The sequence below is a fragment of the Halichoerus grypus genome, chromosome 10, assembly GCF_964656455.1.
Source record: "Halichoerus grypus chromosome 10, mHalGry1.hap1.1, whole genome shotgun sequence".
NCBI classification, from domain to species: domain Eukaryota; kingdom Metazoa; phylum Chordata; class Mammalia; order Carnivora; family Phocidae; genus Halichoerus; species Halichoerus grypus.
This window is the reverse complement of record NC_135721.1, coordinates 131318650-131343048: the sequence shown is the minus strand read 5'-3', so window position 1 is coordinate 131343048 and position 24399 is coordinate 131318650. Positions and strand designations below refer to the sequence as shown.

Here is a 24399-nt window from a genome sequence, read left to right as displayed (position 1 = left end):
GGTAGCTTTATATGAAAAGAGAATCATGCCATTTGTGACCTGACACCATCATCAGTCTCTTCCCAGGCATTTCTGTGGGAACAACCAGCTAACTGTTAGCACAACTGCAAGTTCTCACTATAGTTAGTTAGGATCTAGGAAAACCATGCACAGGTGAATATGGGGGTTCATTTAGGTTATACTTCTAATGCCTGTTAAGAAGGGATATTGGTGATTCTTTGCTTCTCAAGCCTTTATTGGCACTTGCACACCATCTTATGGGGACGTCAAATCTTCTGCCTGAAATGAGGCAACCTTCCTTCATCAGAGACTCAAGGCAGATGGTGAAGGCGGTCCAACTTGCCTCTCCTGGACTGACACAGGAAATGACAGAAGGCTACCTTGTTGGTGGTGTGCCTTTTGGCTCCAGCATGTGACTATGTTGGATGGTATGGTCCGAAAATCAGTCTGAACAAATTTTGATTCACTTTTCTCAAGATAAATTCCAATCTTGTGTTTTCTTCCCACAGATTCTGGGTTCCTCTAAGAGAAATGGATTTCTTTCCATGGCTGGAAGAAATAAAGCTGCACACTGAAGTATCCATCTAAGTCCTGCTCATCTAATGGACAGTTCTTTGGAGCTTTCAGACTGTTCCTATACATCGCTCTGCAAATATAGTCTATTGTAATGCTAGAGGTCATTATACTGAAGGGACACAACTCTACCAAAATAAAGGCAGTGCACAATTTATTGTTTTCCTTAAACTAAAAGCCCAACTGAAGACCAGTTCATTTATACAGACTTTTCAAGTCCCTTCAAGCAGGAACACTTGGCACTTGCTTTTCTTTTGCCCAGAAACACTCTTCCTTTAGATACTTCCATGGCTCACTTCTGCCCCACCTCCAGCTCCTCACATACTATCTTCTCAATGACACCATTTCTGATTACTCTATTTGAAATTGCAAACTCTCATTCCATACTTCCTATCCCTTTTCCCTGCTTTAATTTCTTCCTTAGTGTTTATCAGTCACACCAACATACTGTATCTTTTACTTGTGTATTTCCTTTATGTCTGTTTCTTCCCCATTAAAGTAGGGGCAGAGAGCCATTCACATGGGAATCCATGAGAAGACCACCCCGTGGAGTTGAGCTGTGAGCAGCTGTCTTGCCCATACATGGTGGCCTTAGCCACAGGAAGGATGGCAGCATGGCCTGAGGGTGAAGGTGAGGTCTGGGGAGGCCAGCAGACAACCAGGCAATAAGTGGCGACAAAGTGGGGTGACTGGGTGATAGTCACTGGGGAGAGTATGTGCTCTGGTAAGCGCTGTGAATTGTGCAAGACTGTTGAATCTCAGATCTGTACCTCTGAAACAAATAATGCAATATATGTTAAGAAAAAAAAGAAGAAGAAGATAGCAGGAGGGGAAGAATGAAGGGGGGAAATCGTAGGGGGAGATGAACCATGAGAGACGATGGACTCTGAGAAACAAACTGAGGGTTCTAGAGGGGAGGGGGGTGGGAGGATGGGTTAGCCTGGTGATGGGTATTAAAGAGGGCACGTTCTGCATGGAGCACTGGGTGTTATGCACAAACAATGAATCATGGAACACTACATCTAAAACTAATGATGTAATGTATGGTGATTAACATAACAATAAAAAAATTTAAAAATTAAAAAAAAAAATAAGTGGTGACAAAGTCAGACCAAGAGAAATGAGAAGACAAGGAGAGATTTGAGAGCTTCTTGGCCATTAAGCAGTTCTTGGTTTTCTGAATATCAAAAACACAAAGTACTATGACTCCATTAAAGGAAAGAAATATTCAACACTCCCCTAAATTTCTGATAAATCTTTAAGTATGCCATCCAGTTAGGAATTCCCCCCAAAAAGACTGCCAAATTAACTTGGCTCTTTAAAGCCATGCTCCAGATGTGTTATTCATCATAAACGATAGCATTCATTGAAATACATGTTTAACAGCCAGCAATTAACAAAGTGGGCACACTTTAAAAGTTTAATTTGCTACTGATATAGTTTTGCATTAACAACTTGGAAAACAATCACAAATTGCACAATTCAATTTTCCAAATGAATTATTTTGTAATCAGATGGAGAAACTGTTGAAATTTCTTCTGGTGTTTCAAGGGAAGATTAATACAATCAGGTTTTTAAAAGCGCATACATTCCCTTGAGGAACTGGTATATTCCTGTCAGAATTATGTAATTAGTCAGCATTATATGGGAATATTAAGTATGTTTCTGGTGTGCTGCAAAGTCAAAAGCCATTTAGGAAAACAAGGATTTGATTTCCAATTTTTCTCCTTCTTTTGCTGAAGGTAATTTACAGATGATGATTTATTTATGTTTATAGAGTAAAAACAAGACCACTACCTAAAAGGCAGTTTTCCACCTTGCTTTTATAGGCTATATCCTAATTATTTTTCCCCTTGTGGGACTGAATGAATTAAGTAAGCAATTCACTTTGTATATGCAAATGGGAAAGCTCTGCGGAAGCTTCAAATTGCTTCATTCTCAAAAAAAAAAAATTAAGGCCATTATCTTACTGAAAATGAAGACGCATAAGCCCCTTTGACTTCTGTGGATTATTTTTGAAAATAAAAGCAACATGAAAACAATCCATTTCTGGGTCCATAATGTTTTCTTAAGTATTAATAAAATAACTATTATTATTATTGTGGTTATTACATTATTATTATCTGTTGAAAATGTTCAAAGTACTCTAAAAATACCCTAATAAACATTTGTTAAACATTTCCAAAAAATCTCTTATGACATGTTCCAAACCTTTTAACTTTTTTAATATTGTCTTTCCTGAAAAAGCACCAGTGTTTGAAGTTTCAGTGCCAGGAAGCAGGGACAGGCAAATAAGAAGGGATATGCTCAGTTCTAATCAAAAGTCACCATCCAAAACATCTCTCTGCCCACTAGCTTCCCCTAAGAACCCTGAACCTGGCAGTTTAAGCAAACATGTTATAAAAGATTTCTTTAAGAAAGAACCAGTCTAGACAGTTATTATCCCAGTCCCCATAAAGATGGTTTCATTCTTTCCAAAAGTACCTACATGCCCTTGGTCATTTACAATAAATTGGACTAGGGCCTGTCTGAGTTATAAATATGGACTGTCTCCCTGAAGAAGGGATCTTTATTTGTCCATGTGAAATAACTGAAATAATCCATTTGTTGCATCTTCCTTAAAAATAAAAAGCTACACACACCAAAAAAAAAGGTGCTTAAACTGAAAAGTGAACATGAAATTTATAAAGAGAATGGAATTTGGAGTGAAGGGCACTTTTCTACACTGTCGGTGGGTACGCAGTTTTGTCTCATCTACCTGGAGACAAGCTGGCAGTACCTACAAACATTTTAAAGGTGCAAGATGTTATCTGAAAATATCACTTCTAAGACTTTTCTTCCAAAAAGATTAGCATGAGCCCATAAAGACAGATGCACACGTTTTCCACCATGATAGAATCTGTATTAGCAAAAAATTGGAAACCCCTTTGTCCATTGATTTGGGTATTTTTAAACAGATTTGGGTCCATCAATATTTAAGTGTACTCTTAAGCTATTAAATTAATGAGGTGTAACCACTAAATACTGACTTGGAATTACAGTCAAAATGTGAGGGAAAGGATACTAGTATAATTAATGTGACCATTTAGTTTATCTCGTAAACCAGAATACTGTGAATGGGAAAGGAATTCCTACTAAAAGTTATGAAAGGACTTGAGGCTCACAATGAGTGAATGTCCTGGGGAAAACCGTATTTACAATCTCCTTAAACAAAATATGTATAATAGCATATAATGAATTACTCCATTTTTGCTTTAAAAATATCATCTGTGTATGTGTGAGAATATGTTTCTCTTTGTATACAGAGAGAAAAGAGACTGAAAAGTACACAATCTATTAGTACATTTTTCTGAGGACTGGGACTAGGGTCCAGGATAAGGTTCTTTTCTTTTCTTTTACTCCATGCACTTCAGAATTGTTTAAATTTGTTACTGTGTGATGTTTATAACTTTAAAAAAAAGAAGAGAAAAACAAAAGGAAGAAATCTGCCAAAAAATTTTAGATGAAGGAAGTGGATCTCCATCCTTTGTCAACACATCTCCTTCACTAGTGACTCACTTGGCCAACAACATTCTGTGATTTCTTCCACACCCAAAAATCATTTGACTAATTTTTCACCAACTTGAGAAAACCTACTTTTTTTCTTTTGACATCATTTATTGAGAGCTTTTGTATGCACCTAAATTACAGTCTAGTGTTTCCACACAGATCAAGTCCAAAAGATATGCTTCTAAGAAATTCATGTAAAAATATATATGCATGGGGGCAAAAAGCATTTATAATCAATGAAGTTTGTAGCTAATTTTCTATTTGTCTTGTCCTTATTTTGGTATGTGTATATGTGTGTTTCTTAACAATATAACTAAGTCAAACAAACTAATAATGGTAGAGTAAGCAGATTAAATTTTCATAAACCCTCAAAAACTGGGGACTCGATCCAAAATGGAAGGACAACTAATCATTTCAAATGATAAGTCAAATAACTGTGGGATAAGAAAAAAGTCATTTAAACGACATGATTGTTTTATCAGGTCATAGGTCCGAAATGACTGGTTTAAACAAGTTAAGTTTTTAAACCAAAAGGGCTTTAAACCTCATGCAAATTAAATGAAATAATCAGGTATAAACTCAACAAAACATGTATAGGATATGGAGGTGGAACATTACAAAATGCTGATGAAAGAAATTTTAAAAGATTCAAGTAAATGGGGTGACATACCATGTTCATGAAGTGAAAGACTTGACATAGAAGAGATGTTAGTTTTCCCACAATTTGATATATATATAGGTTTAATGTAATTCTTCTCAAGATCCTGACATGGGTTTTCTGTAGACACAGACCAGCTCCACTTAAAATTTTATGAAAAGACACAAGAATAGCTAAAACAATCTTGGAAAAGAGAATAATTGTATCCAATATTAAAGATTATTACACATCTACAGTAATCAAGAGGGTATGACATTTAGCAGAGAGATAGATATATGGCTCAATGGAAGAGAATAGAGAACTCAGGAATAGACCCATGCTAATATGCCCAAATGATTTTTGACAAATGTGCAAAAGCCAGTCAATGCCAAAAGAATAATTTTTTTTTAAACAAATGGTATTGGAGTAATTGGAAATCCATAGGTAAAAAGAATGAAACTCAACCTACCTCTGATAGCTTATACAAAAACTAAACTCAAAGTGATTCATGGAATTAAATGTGTAACATAAAACTATAAAATGTTTGGGGAAAAACAAACAAATGGAGAAAATGTTCAGCATCTAAAGCTAGGCCAGGGGCGCCTGGGTGGCTCAGTCGGTTAAGTGTCTGCCTTCCGCTCAGGTCATAATCCCAGGGTCCTGGGATCGAGTCCTGCATCAGCCTCCCTGCTCAGTGGGGAGCCTGCTTCTCCCTCTCCCACTGCCTGCCGCTCCCCCTGCTTGTGCTTGCTCTCTCTCTGTGTCAAATAAATAAATAAAATCTTAAAAAAATAAAAAATAAAATAAAGTAAGAGAAGAAACCATGGGAAAGGCTTTGCAGACCAAAGGAACAGCAGATGCAAAGGTCCTGAGATGGAACAAAAGTGCAGCAAGGTGATGAGTGGCATGGGATAGTCTGAGATGTGTGCTGGAGCACAATCACTCAAGGCCTTAGTTTGTGCTAATAGCAGTGGGTTTAGATATGATTCTAAGGGTGATGGGAAGCCTCAAACAAAAGATCCTTTAGAGGCATCGCTTTGAAACCAGCTTGTTTTACAACTCACAGATGATATAGGACCCAATGGCCAGGACGGACACCACGGTTGAAGTGTTACAATTTGGACTGACACCACCTTCAGTCTTGAATCAAGCATGGCTATGCTGCCTGTTAGACTTTTCTTTCTCTCTGATTTGGTTCTCTGTGTCTTCTTCTACTCTTGTAAGGGAGGCATACAGAATAAACCTATCTTTGACAGCTTTCATGGGTGTTTTGAACTAAAATAAGATCTCATGACGAATGTGTGTGGCTCTGATGAAAATCCTATTGTAGCTGAAGTGTTGGTGAAGTTTTTCATCATGATGCACATATATATATATACACACATAAGCCCAATATAAATAACCGAAAGGAAATAAGATGTTCTATTCATCACAAAGTATTATGACAGTTTTGTTTGTAGTTTATACATGCTAAAATAGTCGACCTACTAAGTATACTGTCTCATGTGGACTCCTGCAGGATTGTCACTTTATCCTTCTACTATTATTCAAGAAGTAACTCAAAGATTAAAAAAAGGTTTGGGTGGGAGAGCCTATGAGTCAGTGCAACTCAGAGAGATGTTTGATTTGGTCTATGCTGTATTTTACAAATACACTTAAATGTTAGAAGTTCTCACCAAAAAAAATCTGCATTTCCAGTTTCTCTTCAAAGAGTGGACTGCGTGACAACAGTGGGCTCCTACTTCTATAAGGCAGCAATAATCTGGAGTTGGATAGGATGGAAGCGAAGAAAACCCGACAAGTTGGAGCAGAGACAGGTAAAGGGTAGAGGAAAGAGCTACCTTCATCATATGAGGTTTTGTGTCAAGAAATACTTCCCAACATTAATGGGGAAAGGCACAGACGTTTAAGTATGTTATCGAATGTTGCAGATATAATCAGTAGTTCTTTAAAATAATGTAATCACCAACATTCATAAGGAAAAGGAAAGATTTGGTGAGGGACTGTGTAAGTGAGCCACATCATTAACTTCCTAACATGGGGAATCTGTTCATAATGTAGGAGGCTGACAAAATAAGAGAGATAAAACATATCATTTAGAGTTACAGAAACAACTACCAAGAAAATGAAAGCAAGTTACGAAGGTAGTGATTAGGCCTGGGGAGGTGTATGAGCTTCCTAGGGCTGCCATAACAAAGCATCACAAACTGGGCCTCCTGAACATCAGAAATGTCTTCTCTCTGCAGGCCTAAACCCAAAATCAAGGTGTCAGCGGGGGCGGTTCCTATTGAAGGCTCTGAGGGAGAATCTGTTCCAGGCTTCTCCCCTAGCTTCTGGCAGTGGCCCACAATCCCTGGCATCCCCTGGTTTGTGGCTGTATCATTCCAGTCTCTGCTCCCATCTTCCCCGGTGTGTCTGCGTCTTTTCTTACCAGAACACCAAATCCAGTAACCTCATCCTAAATTGATGACATCTACAAAGACCCTATTTCCAAATAAGGCCATATTCATAGGCAGCCAGGGTTAGGATTTAAACATACATAATTCAGCCCACAATTGGAAGGGAGAGATGAAATAAGCAAAAGTTAATTTTTATCATCAGCCCTTCAATATCATTTGATTTTTTTAACCTTGTGTGTATTTTATATAGATTTTTAAAAATTTTAGGTATCTCTACAACTGTGACAGGGCTGTCTTTATTATTAGACAGTCTTCTCTGTAAGACAAAACCATGCAGTAATTTCCAATGACCGAGAATTTGGCATGATCCACACAGCTCTTTTTATGCTCCATACACCAAAGGGTTTCCTAACATCTCCACTATACAATACTAGTATAGCTAGGCCACAGATCATTTCCTGGGCTCCCTAAGTGTTCCTGGGATCTAAAGCAGCTACTGTACCAGACACTATGGTGGGCCCCAAGGACACACAAAGCTGAATAAAGCACAGTTCCCACCTTTAAGGAAATCACAATCCAACAGAGAGGATCATAGCAGGATCCTCTTGGTTGTAACAGAGTTCCCTACCCAGAGTGCACTGGACAATGAGGAAAATGTATTCTATTGTCTCTACCAGTTAGGGTAAACTCTACCAGTTCTCTGCTGCACACGAGAAAAAATCCAAGATTATGAGGTTTGAATACAATGGGAGTTACTCCTCTCACATGAGAGAAACAGAGAGAGTCTAGGGCTGACCTGGTGTTCTGTGGTGCTGTAGGCTGAATATCTGTGTCCTCCCAAAATTCGTATGTTGAAACCCAATGCCCAGTGTGATGGTATTAGAAGTGATTGCATCATGGCGGTGGAGCCCTCAGGAATGGAATCATTGCTTTTATAAAAGAGAATCCTGGGAGCTCCCTCATTCCTTCCACCACATATGGACACACCAAAAAGTCAGCAATCTGAAACACAGGAGAGGGCCTTCACCAGAATCTGACCATGCTGGCACCCTGATCTTGGACTTATAACCTCCAGAACCACAAGAAGTGAATTCCTGTTATACGAATCACCTGTCTATGATATTTTGTTACTGCAGCCTGAACCAGACTGGGACATATGGCATCAGGGAGCACAGACCAGCCTCTGACATCTCTCTCTACACTTTTATGGGACATGTCCTGTTGCTTTGCCATCCTCAACCCATGGTCTTTTCCATTTTGTGGGCCAAGATGGCTAATGTCCATTTTCTAATCAACAGGAAAGAGAAAGAGATGAAGGACATATCACATTCCCTGCTTACACTCAGGCCAGGATTTAGTCATATGGTCATACCTCACTACATAGGGCTATTTTCTTTAGGTAACCTTGTGTTCAGCTAAAAATCAGCCATCCATCACCAAGGAAGAAAGGATATGATTAAGGGGTCAGCACCAACCAGACAGAATCTGCCACCAGCATGAAAACAAATCACTGCTTTCAATATGATAGGGGCATCCAGGCAGAAGGGGCCCAGAAGACAGGCTAACTTGGGGTGGGTCAGGAAGAGTCCCGAGGAGGTAAAGACACAGGAGGGACTTCAAGGGATCGATTAATGTCTGCCACATGGACCAGGGAAGAAAGGGTGTCCGTGCAAGGGCAGGAGTATGAGCAAACGTGGTGATGGACTAGACAAGAGAGGGCATAAGGAAGAGGGTGAATCTAGGACAATTTCTTGGCTTCAGACTTGATTAACAGAATGGATTTCAGTGCCTCACACTGAGACATGGAACTCCAGAAAGGAACCAGGCTCAGATAGGAAAGATAGTTAATTCAATTGTGAACATATTTCAGAAGCCTCTGGCACACTGGTGCATACTTTTATCTCCTTGAATACTTAGAACAGGAAAATGTGGTTTGGGTACTATAGTTAACCCCTTCTATCCACTCTACCTTTGCCTAAGAAATGTGGATATGGAAGCATTTACCATCTGGGAAAAGCTTCCGAGTAATAAGTTATAATTTAATCTGTGGAGATGTGAAGAGGGATGTACTTACTGGTGTAAGTGAACACAGCTTCCAGAACAGGGTCTAGTGGGTAGTTTCTTGCACAAAGAGGGAATGACTCCAAAGCTAGTGTGTGAGTATTGAAAAAAGAGGCTATGATATACGGTAAAATTTTGAAAAGATGTATCATAGACAGCTACGTCACAAGAGGAAATGTTTTAGAAGAGAAAGAAGCTGAGTAAACAAGAATGAGTCATTAGTACAGAAAACATCAACACACAGACACGCAGACACGCAGACACACACACACTAGTGATAAGCTGGTGGAAATTCTAGAGAAATGATTTTTAGGATGTTAGCCTACTGTGAAGAACCTGGAATCCTACTTTTGCAGAAACCAAGAACAAGGTCTAACAATGGGTTTGGGAGATGGAAAGTGACCTACTCACTTAGGAAGGACAGAATGACAGAACAAATAACTCTTGGCAAAAATAATAATGGCTATTACTCTTTGCAGTGAGAGGGTCTCCCATTTTTCTGATACATTCATGAACATGTATTCATTTGATACACAAGTTAACTCTATGATTCTGGTGAAGTAGGAATGACCATCCCCAGATGCTCACTGTTGAAATAACAACAGGCCAAGTGGACATTTAATAAACAAGGTAACACACATAAGCAGCATATCCAAAACTGTGTTCCTTAGAATTAAACTTATTTGTTCCATGGAACATATGATTTAAAAGAAAAAAAAAAAAGTAGCTCCATGGCCCAATTAGTTTTGGAAATGTTGACTCAAAGTTACTCAGGTGTCCTAACTGTAGGTCTCCTCAGAGGCTCTGATAAGCTACAGTGGATTAGGAATCTCAAGAATGGATGAAAATGTTGCAGTTCCCAAACTTCTTTGACCACAGAACCCTGGTCCTCCTGGAACTCCCTTCTTTCAGAGTCCCTGGAATACATTTTGGGAAACACTGTATTAGAGAATCAGAACTGTCCTTCTGGCCCAGAGTGAACTGAATCCTGCAGGCTCAGCAATGTGTGATGATGGAGAAGCCATGCTGTGACTTACCTTGGAGGTGTTAACATTAATTAAACAAGGAGACCATTAGACTGATGTGGCTCTCATGCCCTGAGAGCCTATGGAAGCAAACCAAATCGCGAGCCTGTAAATGCCTCAAGGTGATGAAGTCAAAATGTTAAGGACAACCAATCACAGCCAATTAGGCTTTAAGCTACAGCCAATCAATAACTGCCTTACTTTGCTTCCTCTTTTCACAATAAAAGTCCCTCCCCAACTCCTCTTGGTGGGGGATTCCTACCACTTCCAGTTTGGTGCTATATGACTTGAATCGATTTTTTGCTCAAATAAACTCTTAAAATGCTCAATATGTGTCTTTCAACAGAGGTCACCCTTACACAGAACTGAAGTAACCTATCATCCATGTACGGTGGCAAAGCCAGGATTAGAAAGCAGGTTTCCCAAATGTGGGTCCGGCATACTTCCCACACCACCATTTGGCTTGGTCTCAAAAACAGTAGATGGTCTTCCTTCCACTTAGATTGCCTTCCAATTGTTATTCATTTTGAAAAAATAAAATTATTCATAGAAACGCTCAACCCCTTCTGCTTGGGGTGAGCCACTTTGATTTCCTGAATGAAAACAGTGGAACTTGCCTTTAACAAGAAGGTCGGGAACTATATTTAAAGTCACTGGAGTATTAATATTGTTGCAATTACAGTTAATCAATTTCACAGCCATCTCTGACAGCAGTGGTGCTTGAGGGGAACCTCATGGAAGAGGTAAAGAAATGAAAAATGAATTGTTCTGTATGTGCATTATTCATGTATTTATTTTCCAATTTTTTTTCATGAGCTCATCTTTAGCTACATTTTCAGAGAGGAAGGCATCAAGTTTTAAAATTCTGCAGTCAATTTCCTGTTTTATAACTTCTAATAAGAATCAGATATGCAAAAGTGGCAATTTTTTTTCTTAATAATATCTCTTAAGAATGAAACAAAAGAAGCTGTGGTCTCATCAATGCTACAGATTTCCTCCACACCACCACTGTACTGATCAAAAAGCATAACGGACAGTTCCTCATTTCTTTCAGAAATTGCTTTATTTATATTCGAATAAATTCTGAAATCTGGTCACGGTGTGTTACTTATAACCTCAGTATTTTATTATCAAGATTCATAAATTACACAGCATTTAGATAAAAAATGCATATTGCAGAGTTATTCTGGCTTTTTATATGCCCCCAAGAGATTAATACTAAATGTATCAGATCTGAGAGAGTAAGGAGGATGAATGGCTACAGGAACTCATCAAGGGCTTGGAGGCTTAATGTAGATAATTCTTCCATTCTAATGCTTTGAACTTTGGTTAATGATTATTATAGATGAAAGAGAATGTGGCTTACCACAGTCCTCAAAGATTTACATATTAAATTCCAAAGCCAGCAGGTAGAAGTCTGAAATAGGACAAGTTTGTCCTCAATCTTCCCTTACTTGGTTCACATTCTGGGGGGATCATTATAATCCACTTTGGTTTTACATTTGAGTCTGTCCTCCTAAAACTTCCCAACCCTGGCTTTTTCTGCCCCCATCACTATCCACCCCATATCCTTCAAATCAAGATTCCTCTTCCTGGCTTCAGTCATCTCAAGTACAGATTTCTTTTGGTAAGCTAAGTAAGAATATGACACAAAGCCATTTGTATGTACTCTGTCTCATCTATTGATAATATTCATTGCTTCTCAACCAATAGTTTAAAATATGTCTACTATGTATTAGGCAATGATCACTGATAGTGAACCATGCCTCCACCCCCCCCCCAATAAAACCTGCTCTTGTGGGCCTTATTTTATGGTTGTGGTGTGGGGAAGACAGTAAGAAATAACCAAACAAATATACATGTAGTGATAAGTGCTGAAGAGAAAAACAGAGATGGACAGGGTGTGTCAAAGGATTCTATATTAAATAAGAGATCAAGGAACAGCCTCTCTTAGAGGAGGAATTTGAGCAATGACCTGAACAACATAGGGAAATGAGCTACATGGATATTTGTGGGGAGGGCATTCCAGAAAAGGAAACACCACACACAGTGCTCTCAGGAAAGCAGAGAGCCCAGGGTGCCTGCCGCAGAGTAAAGTGGGATGGGGGGACTGAGCAGATGAGGTGAAACAGGGGACAAGGGATCAAATCATGTGACTGTGTAGGCCATTATAAAGACCTGGCTGAGGGTTTTGCATGGAGTGCCATGATGTGATATGAGTGTTTTGAATAGACTCTAGAGGGCTGGGCATTAGGCAGCCCAGTGGCTTGGACCACAGCGGTAGCAACAGAGGTTGTGAGAATGTCTGGAGTCTCTACGCATGTTGAACACAGAGCCAACACCACTTGCTGACAGACTGGATTTGGGGAGTTCCTATAAAGTATTCCTCACTTGTCTTCTTTCTTCTCTTAGGTATGGGAAAGTCTGTAAGCAAAGCATAGCCCATTTCTTTATTTTTCTATATTCGGTACAGGGGATTGTGAGGAATCAGGGATTTCTGGGCTCTATTTGGAAGTCTGCCAAAACAAGAAAGGACTGATCAACATTAGCGGTCACACACAATGACTAGACAGGACAAGAGTCTGATGGTGTCTTAGTCCATCTGAGCTGCTGTAACAAATTACCACAGACTGGGTGGCTTATAAACAAGAGAGATTTGTTTCTCACAGTTCTGGAGCCTGGGAAGCCCAAAGTAGCCACTGGCAGATTCAGTGTCTGGTGGAACCACTTCCTGGTTCACAGACGGCTGCGTCTTCACACGGAGGAACGAAGGAGGGAGCTCCCTGAGATCTCTTTTATAAAAGCACTAATTCCAGCCATGAGGGCTCCACCCTCAGGACCTAAACACCTCCCAAAGGCCCCATCTCCAAATGTCATCACGTTGGGGGTTAGGCTTCAACACATGAATTTTGGGGTGACACAAACATGCCATCAGATGGTGAATTGTAAAGTTACAGACCAGCCGAGGTTCTCAAGAGAGAGCTGATGCAGAACCACAGCTTCTGGCCACCTAGGAGATGAAGCCTGTAGATGACCTTGTTAATTATAATGAGAAGGCGATAAAGAACAATAAAGAAAATAGTCAATCAGGGTAGGAAATCTGGTCACCAGGATTTGATGGACCTGAGACATGGAGGGAAGGAATCAATGCCAGTTAAGGAGGAGAAACCTGGAGAAGACTCTCCTTTTGTCCTATAGGTAAACCAAACACCTCCTTGGGCATTTTGAGCTCCCTTTTAAGGCAAGGCCTCTCAAGTAAAAATGAAGCAAGCCATTCCCGCATCATTGTTCACCATCTTACTATTAGTGAAGATACTGGGTACGTGTGGGATAACTGGGATATAATACACCTGGTCCAAAACGTCTGGACGCCAGGAGTTTCAGGTGTTATAGAAATACTGAGATTGGCTCAAGATTATTTGCAAGGGTTCAAAGGTATGCTATCACTGCCCTCAGGGATCACGGCTCCTATCTAATAGATTTGCAAGTCACCAACTCTTGCCTGAGGAGAAACACCCTTATCTGAATAGTGGACATCCGTGGCACCTGGAAGAGAAATGGTGGAGGAAATTCTAGACTCCTAAAGAGGTTTCCTTGGGTTCTCCCTTACGTTAAAGGTAGGCTGGGAAGGAAGCCGACCTTGGAATATGGAACTTCATTATGAAATGGTGGGGAAATAGTACACATGGAAGATATAACTCTTGACTCCCTTCCCTACTTATCTCAAAGTCTTGCTTAGTGCTTTTTCTTCCTTATGTATGTGCAGATGTGCCTATAAAGCACGGCATATGCTTTATTTCTCTAAATTGCAAAGGAATACAGCTCGCCCTACTGCTTTTCATTATTGGATAAACCAAGGTGTCAACACAGGCCCTTAATAAGAAGTTGTAAACTCACCACCTGTGGAGAATTTGCATAAAAAGGAAAGATTATTCACTTTCCATCACCTAGCCAAATTTCTGTGCTAATGAAGCTACTGGCTTCACATAAAATTTTAAATGGCAAGTAGCCCCACTCCTGATAAAATCTCACCAAATAAGCATCAGAATCTCAAGATAGAATACTGAAACAATTAAAATGTTCTGTCATAAAAATAAACAATTCCTCCATAGACAAGAGTAGTATTTTCCCCAAACAGAAACAACCAGCACCTTGGGGGAAAAAGAAGTTAACCACACATTTTTACATAATTTCATGAAAAGAGAAAAGACACAGGCTGCCCATTAACAAGGACCATGAAAAAACATTGCCCTGTAGAGGGAAAGACATGGCTAATTTGTAAATCCAAGTCTGCCTTGTATCTTCCTTCATTTTCTACTCCCAAAGGATGTATTTTAATACTCCATTACTATTTTTAGTGAGGAAAGCTGACTACCACTATTCAAACTGCAAGTCTGAATTAAATTTAGTCATCAAGCTTAAAAAAAATAAACTAATGAGTAGAACTTCCTCCTCCTTCACCATTCATCTGTTTTCCAGGTTCTTCCCCTCGTCCTCATCCCACATTCCAAGCACTGAATGAGGATCTAATCTAGATGTGCTAGATACATGGAGACCTAATCTTTACTCCCAAGGGGCTTCAACGTTGGGAGTTGGGTTTACTACGCAAAATGAAAATTCAAAAAGAACATGGTAAATTCTACACGAGAGATTGGAAAAACAACAACAACAAATAGTACAAAATCAGAAGAGAAACTTTACGGTAGTCCATTATTTTAAACAATTAACAAATAGTAATTTAGAGATGTTTTGTCCTTGGAAAAAGTATTAATTGTACTTTTGTTAAATGACCTAGACAAGTTTTTAGATTCAATGAACTCAGGTTACCTATTTGTGAACAGATTTCTAGAAAGCCACAACAATCAAGTTTTACCTTATGATAACACCTAAAATACGCAGCACGTTCATCGGAAAATTTCTCCAGTCTTTTTGGACCTTTGCTTGAAGCTTTCTTGAATACTAGCCAGCATCGCTGATATATCTGGGAGGAAATACAAAGACAGAGTTCAGCATCACCGACTGAGATATTACTGACATTTACATTTAAATGTTTTCTTTTTGATGTTTTCATGTGTAAAGTATTCATAAGCCATAAGTATCATGCTACTTCGGGAAAATAAAATTTTAAAACCCAAAACTGTTTCCACAACAGGCATATTATATCATTTGATTATTGGAATCAAATGCAAATAATATTTAAAGGCAAATTTCTTAACGTTTCACTAACAGTGTTAGTAGCAACATTTCAGAAAAAGTCCCAGAGATAAAAATCCCAAATCAGCACAAATAATATAGGCATTCATGGCACATGCTCTTATTTCAAATGCAATTAAATATGGAAACCATGGGCCCAATATATGCTGAAGACTTCACTGACAGCCCTATAAAGAGATGGCCCCTATGTGTCATAAGACATCCCTTATAACTGAGGGTCAAGAGTTGGGTGAGACACTAGACTAGCTAGTAAGTGACTGATAAACACCAATCAGATTCTCCCTCAGAATGTCCAACCCAGAGACTCAAAAACTACTGTCATACTGAGGCACAGGCTGAGTTGAGAGGTCAACCCTGGTAGGTTATAAACTGAGGTTGGCGACCATGTTGAATCACGTGCCTAATAGTTAAGCAGTGGAACCTGGTACAGAGAACTAGATAATTTCTATTCCAGACAGAAGAGACATTTTAGTCCTTTGTCATCTTTCTGTTGCTGACTTCTCCTGGTTTTCTTGGAAATCATCTGTGTCCATAGGAACCCGCCACCACCAACATCACTCTTAACTGAGTGAGGCTGAATAGAGCTCTTATCCGAGCAACCAAAGCTACTGAGATTGGAATAACCAATATAAATTAAATTAGACACTAAAATATTAATCATACCAAAGAGAGGAAAGTGCAAAGAGCTAATGAGTAAATGAAAAACAATGTTCTCCAAAAGCAAAATAAAATGAGATGTTTTAACCTAAAAATTAATAAGGATGTATATTAATGATAATATTCACTGATAGCAGAGATCTGAGTGGCACTCTTATACTCTCCTGGTGACCTCTAGAGGCCATCTGACAACAAATATGAAGAACCTTAAAAGAATAAGAATGTATCCTAAAGAAAAAGCCCAAATGCAGCCCAAAATTGACAGAGGAATTCTGAGTTCAAGAGCAGACAGGTGGGCACGTATTCAATCACAATTATCTCCCTGATCCTTAAATCACCTTCTAAGTACCATATTTATGCGGTTTTGTATAGTCAACCCATAAATAAATTTTACGCACTATAAAGTTTAAAGAACCTCTGAGCTAGTAAGAAGAAACAAAAAGTCCACATAAAACATTTGGCCATTCAAACCATACTCAATTTAAAATGCCTTCTACAACTTTATTAGTAACTGGCAGGTGGATGAGGAATTCAGGTTTGCTACTACTTGTCTGCAATGCTGAATAGATTCTGTTTTTCTCTTCTCACTCAGTAAACTAAACATTCATTAATCATTTTGTTTGGGGTGGTAAAAAGAACATGAACTCCACTCCACATTGAAGTTTTGCTCTGAATACAGAGGGTAAGATATGTGCCTCATCCTACTGAATGTATAATTCTAGTATTATTATTTATAATAATAATAAATAGAAACTACAAAAGCCTCAAAAATAAGGAAAGACAAAGTTAATGATAGTACTTCTATTATATACAGTAAGTATGTGGTACATAATATATATAATACAATATAGATGTACGCATCTGTAAGATAATATAGGTAGTCATTGTATTAAAAATGTAGTAATATGAATAGTACACACAATATATATAGTAAATTATGCTACACCAGTAATATATATGTTACCTATCTATAGGATACCATAGGTATATCATTTGAAATAAATTTCAGAAGGAATTTCTAATGACATGGAAAAGAAGGGGGGGGGTTGCTTGTTTTTGTTTTGTTTAATAAAAATTAATACTGTAAAATAAATGAAAGAGAATTGTTATTTCTTAAATATCCAGAGGCATCAGTAAAATAGTACAATTAAAATCGATTCTATTGGCTTTCATCTTGCATTGTTATTAAACTTATCAAGAAATAAAAAAGCAGGGAGACAGAAACAGAAAAGTAATTCGGCAGAGAAAGGGTAGCCTTTCAAACAACTGGCACTGGAATAATTGAATATCTGAAGGAAAAAAACAAATATAAAAAAGCACAATAAACAAACACCTTAACCTAAAACATTCATCTTAAACAAAAATAAAGTCACAATGGACTTAAATATAAAACAAAACTTAAGACTTTAGGAAAAAAAAAAGACCAAATTTGGGATCATGGTCTGGACAAAGAATTCTTAGACTTCATACCAAAAATACAATCCATAAAAGAAAAACTTGCCAAACTGTACCTTCTCAAAACTTAAAATTTTTGCTTTGTGAAAAACCCAATGAAGAGGACGAAAAGACAAGTTACAGACTGGGAAGAAATGTTTGGAAACCACAAATCTGGCAAAAGATTAGTATCTGGATACATAAAGAACTCTTAAAACTCAACAGTAAAGAATCAAACAATCCAGTAACAAAATGGAAGGAAAACAAAAAACAAAAACCATGAACACACATTTCACCAAAGAGGATGCACAGATGATGAAGCACAGAAAACATTATTAGCCATCAGGTAAACGTAAATTAAAACCAAAATGAAATATCACTACACATCTATCAGATTGGCTAAAATAAAATAAAAAAAAATACCACCACCAAGTGCTGAAAGGATGCAGAGAAATTGGGTCTCTTACACTTTGCTGGTCGGAATGTGGAATGGTACAGGCACTCCGAAACATAGCTGAGTAGTTTCTTTAAAAACTAAATAAGCAACATATGACCACAGTTGCTTTCTTAGGAGTGTATCCCGGAGAAATGCAAACTTCCCCACCCCCAACACACACACCATCTGAACATAAATGTTCACAGCAGCTTGATATGTATCAGTGCAAAACTGAAAACATCCATTTATTCTTCAGTGGGTTAATGCGGTCCATCTATATCATGGAATACTACTTAGCTATAAAAACAACTGAACTATCAATACTGCAACAATTTGAATGAATCTTCAGATAATTATGCTGGGTGGGGGGGCAAACCTAAAAGGATACATACTACATGACCCTATTTATAGCATTCTTGAAATGACAAAATTACACAAATGGAGGACAGATCTGGGATTATCAGGGGTTAGGGATGGGAAGTGGATATGTCGACAAAAGGGAACATGAGGGATCCTTGCAGCAATGGAACTATCCTGTATCTTGACTGTATTAATGTCAATATCTTGGTTATGATGTTTCATTATACTTTTGAAGATGTTATCACCAGGGAAACTGGGTAAAGGGTACAGGATCTTTGTGTAAGATTTCTTAAAACTGAATATAAATCTACAACTGCCTCAAAATAAAATACTTAAAATTTTTTAAATGGAAAAATGTAGGGATATTTAAGCAAAATCTTAAAATTACAGCCTAATCTAATAACAGTTATCTACATTCTTCACCAGTCCTCCTTCTGCTGCTATCAGACCACAGTGTAATTAACCAGTGGACTAAGGAACTTTAAGAAGCCACATTGTAAGAGCCATTGGTAAGAATTCAAACATACACTTCTCAGGATAGAGACCCCACCATGAAAATTAACATTTCCAGTCCTGTGGTTGACACATAGAAGTCTTACCAACATCTCACTCATGTCTGAATAGCAGATGAGACAACGGTCTCCCTGAAAATTTGACCACCACCACAGGACTGTAAATACAGTGGGAATAACTGTCACTCTGTTTCCATAAAAAGTGGGGAAAATAGGCTGTCATTCTACTATCGGCAACCCCTTTCTTTTGCACATGCCCCTGAAAATGTTTTAGAAATTGAGCATGCTAAAGGTATGCAAAAATATATCCACTGTAGCAAAACATTATTTTCACTTAGGAAGATAATTTATATTTCCTAATTATGCCTCAACTTTCAGACTCACTCTTAAATGATACCATTTCTAACTTCCTTTCATACTTGTTCATTTTCTTCACAATCAAACCAGTCTTTTCCTGGCTTATGTCCAAAGGCTATTCAATGAAATCTAAAGACTCCTCAAATTCAGCATGCCTAATGATGTCCACCTTTGATCCATCTGTAGCAGGTTTAGGAGATTTTTGTTTTTCATTTTTTGTTTTTCTTCTGTTTTATTAAGTAGTAAGGGCAAAAGTGCAATATTACATATAATTGCATAAATACTACTACATAAATTCACATGCAACTATTGGTGGGGGCATCACCGTGGAATAGATTACATCATGTTGGTTCATCAGGAGAGAAGGAAAACCAAAATTTGGCTTATGAAAAGGCAGCTCAGGATGTTTGTAACATACAAACACATGGTACAAAATAATGCAAAAGTTGGGAGCAATCGTACCATCGAGGCCATTCCTCATTCTGCCACACATCACGCATCAGTGACTCTCAGTGCTGGTCCAGCATTACTCAAGATAATTGTTAATTATGTAGATTCCTAGAGATTAGCCAAGGTCTACTGACTCAGAACCTCCTGGGGTGGGGGCCAGACAAATTTGCTCTTTAACATGTTCCCCAGGTGTTTTATTTGCAATTTGCAAAGCCAGGCCATAAATATTCATAAAGACACAGACAACACAGTGCTTCCCACTCGGGACTAGCAACAAAGAGTTCTCCAACAAATGCTCCATGAGGAGGGCCTCTGTGATGTGTACTTTCCCACAAGTGGTCCCACAGAAGGCTTTGAAGTCGAGCAGTGTGAGATGCTGTCATGAGCAGAAGAGAGATAAAGAAGCAGAAATAAATCTGTTCAGCTCCAGTGAACTCTCAACTTCACCGCTGGACACTCTCTGTCCTAAGAATTCTGGGAGAGCCACCTAGTACCTGAGGATTAAAAACTTACCCTAAATATCTCAATACTCTTCCAAGGGAATGAAACAGGACTCCCTGAATATGGTCACGGGCGACTCGTTGGGAGTAACACAGATGTTGTTAAAAAGATGACGATTTGAGAACAATCCCACTCAAGAGTTTACAGCAGTTTTTTATTTCCTTAAAATTAATTCATTCAACCATCTCCTTCGTATTTTATATAACACATCAACTTACCATCTGTAGTACTTATTTTAGTTAACGTTTTTTTGTCAATTGATTTTTTAACTAAATTTTTTTCTATTTAAAAGAGGAAACTGTTATTCCAAGGATAATAGCTAAGTGTAGTTCTCGCTAGACATAAAGAATAGATAATCTTAATGATAAATATACTGTTAGAGAATCTGATGACAGAATAAATTTCATCTTGAAATAGCTCACCTCCCGCACATCAAGGTTCCACAATCTCAGGACTAGTGACGTTTTAGGCAAGGTAATTTTTCATTGTGTGAGGGGGTGGGGTGTCCTGCGAGTTGCAGGATGTTTAGCAGCATCCCTGGCCTTTGCCAACTGAATGCCAGCAGCACACTCCCCCCAACCCAGCTGACAACCAGAATTATCTCCAGACATTGTCAAATGTCCCCTGGGGGACAAAGTCAGAACCACTCCTAGAGATGAGTGCACGCTGATTTGAGATTGCACATTCGAAAAATATGAGGCTTTGTGAATATCTTCAAAGTCCTGGATTTGAACAAGTTAATCCGCATAAGCCACTGCTGAAGCTAAAAAGATAAGCACATCACACAGTTCTGACAACCTGGGTGGACAGACACCAGATTTAGCAGTTACATGACAATTTCCTTCAGTGTGCACTTGCTAGTTATTGGTAGTGGCTTTATTACACCTAATTTTCAGCCTTAAATTGTGACCAACCCCTGTATGATTTGTACTGGTTTTTTTTCCCCATTTTCTTTAAAATTGGATACCCTTAATAACTGCATAGCTCGGGTTTCAAATCGCTGACACTTACTAGCTTCTTCTCCTAACAAGAAACAGTCTGGTAAATTCACCGAGACTCCCAGTGCCAACAAAGCAGCTGAAACAAGTAAGAATTTGTTTTGAGTTCCTAATTTTATTAGCAGTCCGTGACAATGGGTTGAACAACAGAGTCACAAATTTAACTTCTGGAGAACGCATGGACAGTTATAAAGGTGACAGAAAGCAAATTTTGGTCACATTTCTGTTAATTGGAAATTACATAATGCCTCCATGTACAAAATCAGAAAGCCTACGTAAGATGTGACCATTTAGGTCTCTATGGTCCATTGCAAGTGTCAAAAACTTTTCCCGTAAAGGGCCAGAGGGTAAATATTTTAGTCTTCGATGATCATAGGTCTTTGTTGGAGCTACTGAACTCTGCAGTTGCAGCACAAAAGTAGCCAGAGAGGGCGCCTGGGTGGCTCAGTTGGTTAAGCGAGGCTCAGGTCCTGATCCTGGAGTCCCGGGATCAAGTCCCGCATCGGGCTCCCTGCTGGGGGGGCGGGGGGGGGGGGGTCTGCTTCTCCTTCTGATCCTCCCCCCTCTCAAGCTCTCTCTCTCTCTCTCTCATTTTCTCTCAAATAAATAAAAATCTTTAAAAAAATTTTAGGGCGCCTGGGTGGCTCAGTTGGTTAAGCGACTGCCTTCGGCTCAGGTCATGATCCTGGAGTCCTGGGATCGAGTCCTGCATCGGGCTCCCTGCTCAGCGGGGAGTCTGCTTCTCCCTCTGACCCTCCCCCCTCTCATGCTCTCTCTCTCTATCTCATTCTCTCTCTCAAATTAAAAAAAAAAAAATTTTTTTTTTAAAAAGTAGCCAGAGAGTATGTATAAATGAATGGTGTGGTTATCTTCCAATAAAACTTTATTTAAAAAAATCAGGCAGCAGGCCAGGCTGCGGCTTGCCAACCTCTGGTCTATGGCAGTATTTCTCAACTGTTGAAGCTCACGTGACCTTTTGATCAACCTAAAAATCCATTTGACATGTCCCTCATGAGAGAAAATGAGGAGGGGCTATAGCCCAGGTGAGAAGCTTTAGATATTCCACATCTCCCCACAAGCCCAAATTTTACTTACATAAAATTATATTAAAATGTTGACCTGGTGCCTTTTCTACGCCCTCCACCACACTTCTGAGTCCTGTCCACTGTCTGGGATTTACTCCTCTGCAATGCATTTGAATGCTGTCCTAAAGAGAGCTCTCACAGGTACCGACACAGCATCCCATCTCTAGCCTTGGGATACAGTTAGCCTTTGATCATTATCTTTTTCTATGAGGTCAAGGTGCACTTTGGAAGATTTTCCATTTTGCCAACATCCCCTTTCTCTAATCAGGTCGGCTCTTCTCAAAGCATTCCCCCCAACTATCAAGATACACCCCCAGCCACACATTGCTAAATTAGCCTCACTGCTCACAGGCTAACCTTATTTTTACCTACTCTCCAAAACAAACCAAATGCTCTTCTCATCCAGGATCTTCATATCAACACCCAGTACTGGCTGCACTTTCCACTGCAGAGTGCCGGCAGGGCTCTTTTTGTGCATTCTTTTCTTTCAATTAACTCCCTCCGCTACAGCCCTGTGAAGCACGTGCTCCCCTATGCCCATTGTATAAGGACATACAGCCTCAGGAAGGTGACTCGCTAAGTATTACTTGAGGGCATGAAGCTAGCAGAAAGAAAGCCAGGATTTCACCTTTGGTTTGCCCTGCTCTGGAGAACAAGCTAACCACGACCCCAGGAGTTTCCCAGAAAAGTTGGACTCCTAGAGAGACACACACTTATGCCAAGGGTCGAGCCGTCTGTAAGAAGTTTATTTTCAAGCTTATCACAATCTAAAAAGAGACATTTCGTTGTAACCATATGCTCTTTCATCTGGACAACTTTAGAGCTTAGCTATTTCAGAGTGACATTTGCATTTGTAATGTTAAATTCTCTGGCACCAAGCGTTCATCTCCAGTGATGGTTTTTAATGGAGTATGTCGGCAACTGGGGTCTTAATATCCCAGGCTAGGACTCGAAGGTATCCTAGCAGTTTGTATGAAGTGTTTGCTTTTAAAAGAACTTCACATGCTCTCTCTTTAAGTGACAAAGTATTCTGTATCCTTGACCAAAGTCCAGAAACCCAAACGTGTAAAGTATTTCTAACTACATTAGAAGTATCTCAGTTTTTCTTGGCCTTCCTTGCCTTGCTAACAACCTGCAGCCCCTCTTGTTCTCAGTTACGGGGGCAGCTAAGAAACATCCTGACTAGCTGGCTTCCTGCGGACATATGCAGTCAGCTACCTGGGGCTGACCTGTCACTTCTCCAGGAGCGCCTGGCCCTCCACTTTGATGCACGACACATGGCCAGAGTAACCAGCTGCCCTCCTAGAGTCTCGGGCTCCTCTATTACTTCGAGACTGAAGAAATGCCACTATCTAAGGACAGCCCAACAGCCACAGAGAATAGGGCCAAACGATGCAATCTGGGGGTAGAGAGGAAGAGTCTTTAACGAAGACAAAACAGGAGGTAGGAATGAGCCCACCAGATAATCCCCACTCTGTCCCGTCTGCCAGGGTCTGCAAAATTCTCCTTCCACATCCAGCTTTGACCTGGATGATCTCTGAGACCAAGGTGGTTGTAACTTTCCAGTCCTACAAATAACGATCATTATGGGATTTCAGAAGGTGAGAGATGAAGCGTATACAAGGAGTTCTTTGGCATCTTTGAATGGTAACTTGTAGGCTGCTACCAAACGCCACTTCCTAAAATAATGAGTTGGTTCAGAATTATTTATTTCATGAAGGGAAAAAAATTTTAATGAGTAAACAACATGATCCCATGCCTATCATTTACATATACCTTTACTTGTAAGGAAGGAAATGCTAATTTGGGGAAGACTGCACAGTGGGCAGCAAGGTACATTTTAAATTCACTGCGAAGAGAAAGACCAGCAAGAACAGGATAATTAATCATAAAATAAAAGTTGTACAAAGAGGATTAAAAAGCCTTATAAAGCATCCACAGGCAATAAATTAGCTATTGTCAATCCTTTGTTGATGGTGAGGTAAATGAGCACAACCTTTCTAGAGGCAGAATTATGCCTACCCTCTGACCTGGAAATATTACTTCTAGGAACTTACCCCCCTAAGGGAATAATTACGGAAATATGCAAACATATGGGAATAAGGTTCTTCCACATAAAAATTGGAAACACCTTCAACGTTCCAGGGGGCT

General features: G+C 39.2%; 1 protein-coding gene across 2 annotated transcripts in view; it reads right to left on the bottom strand.

Moving 5' to 3' along the window:
- The window catches only part of DOK5 (docking protein 5), a 149611-nt gene that overhangs the window by 64408 nt on the left and 60804 nt on the right, over nucleotides 1–24399 (bottom strand). For both annotated transcript variants that reach the window (XM_036070852.2, XM_036070849.2), the window contains exon 2: nucleotides 15118–15225. Coding sequence is in view for 1 of the 2 variants with exons in the window: in XM_036070849.2 (XP_035926742.1) it covers nucleotides 15118–15225 (108 nt within the window). In the remaining variant the exon portion in view is untranslated. The remainder of the gene's footprint in view (nucleotides 1–15117; nucleotides 15226–24399) is intronic.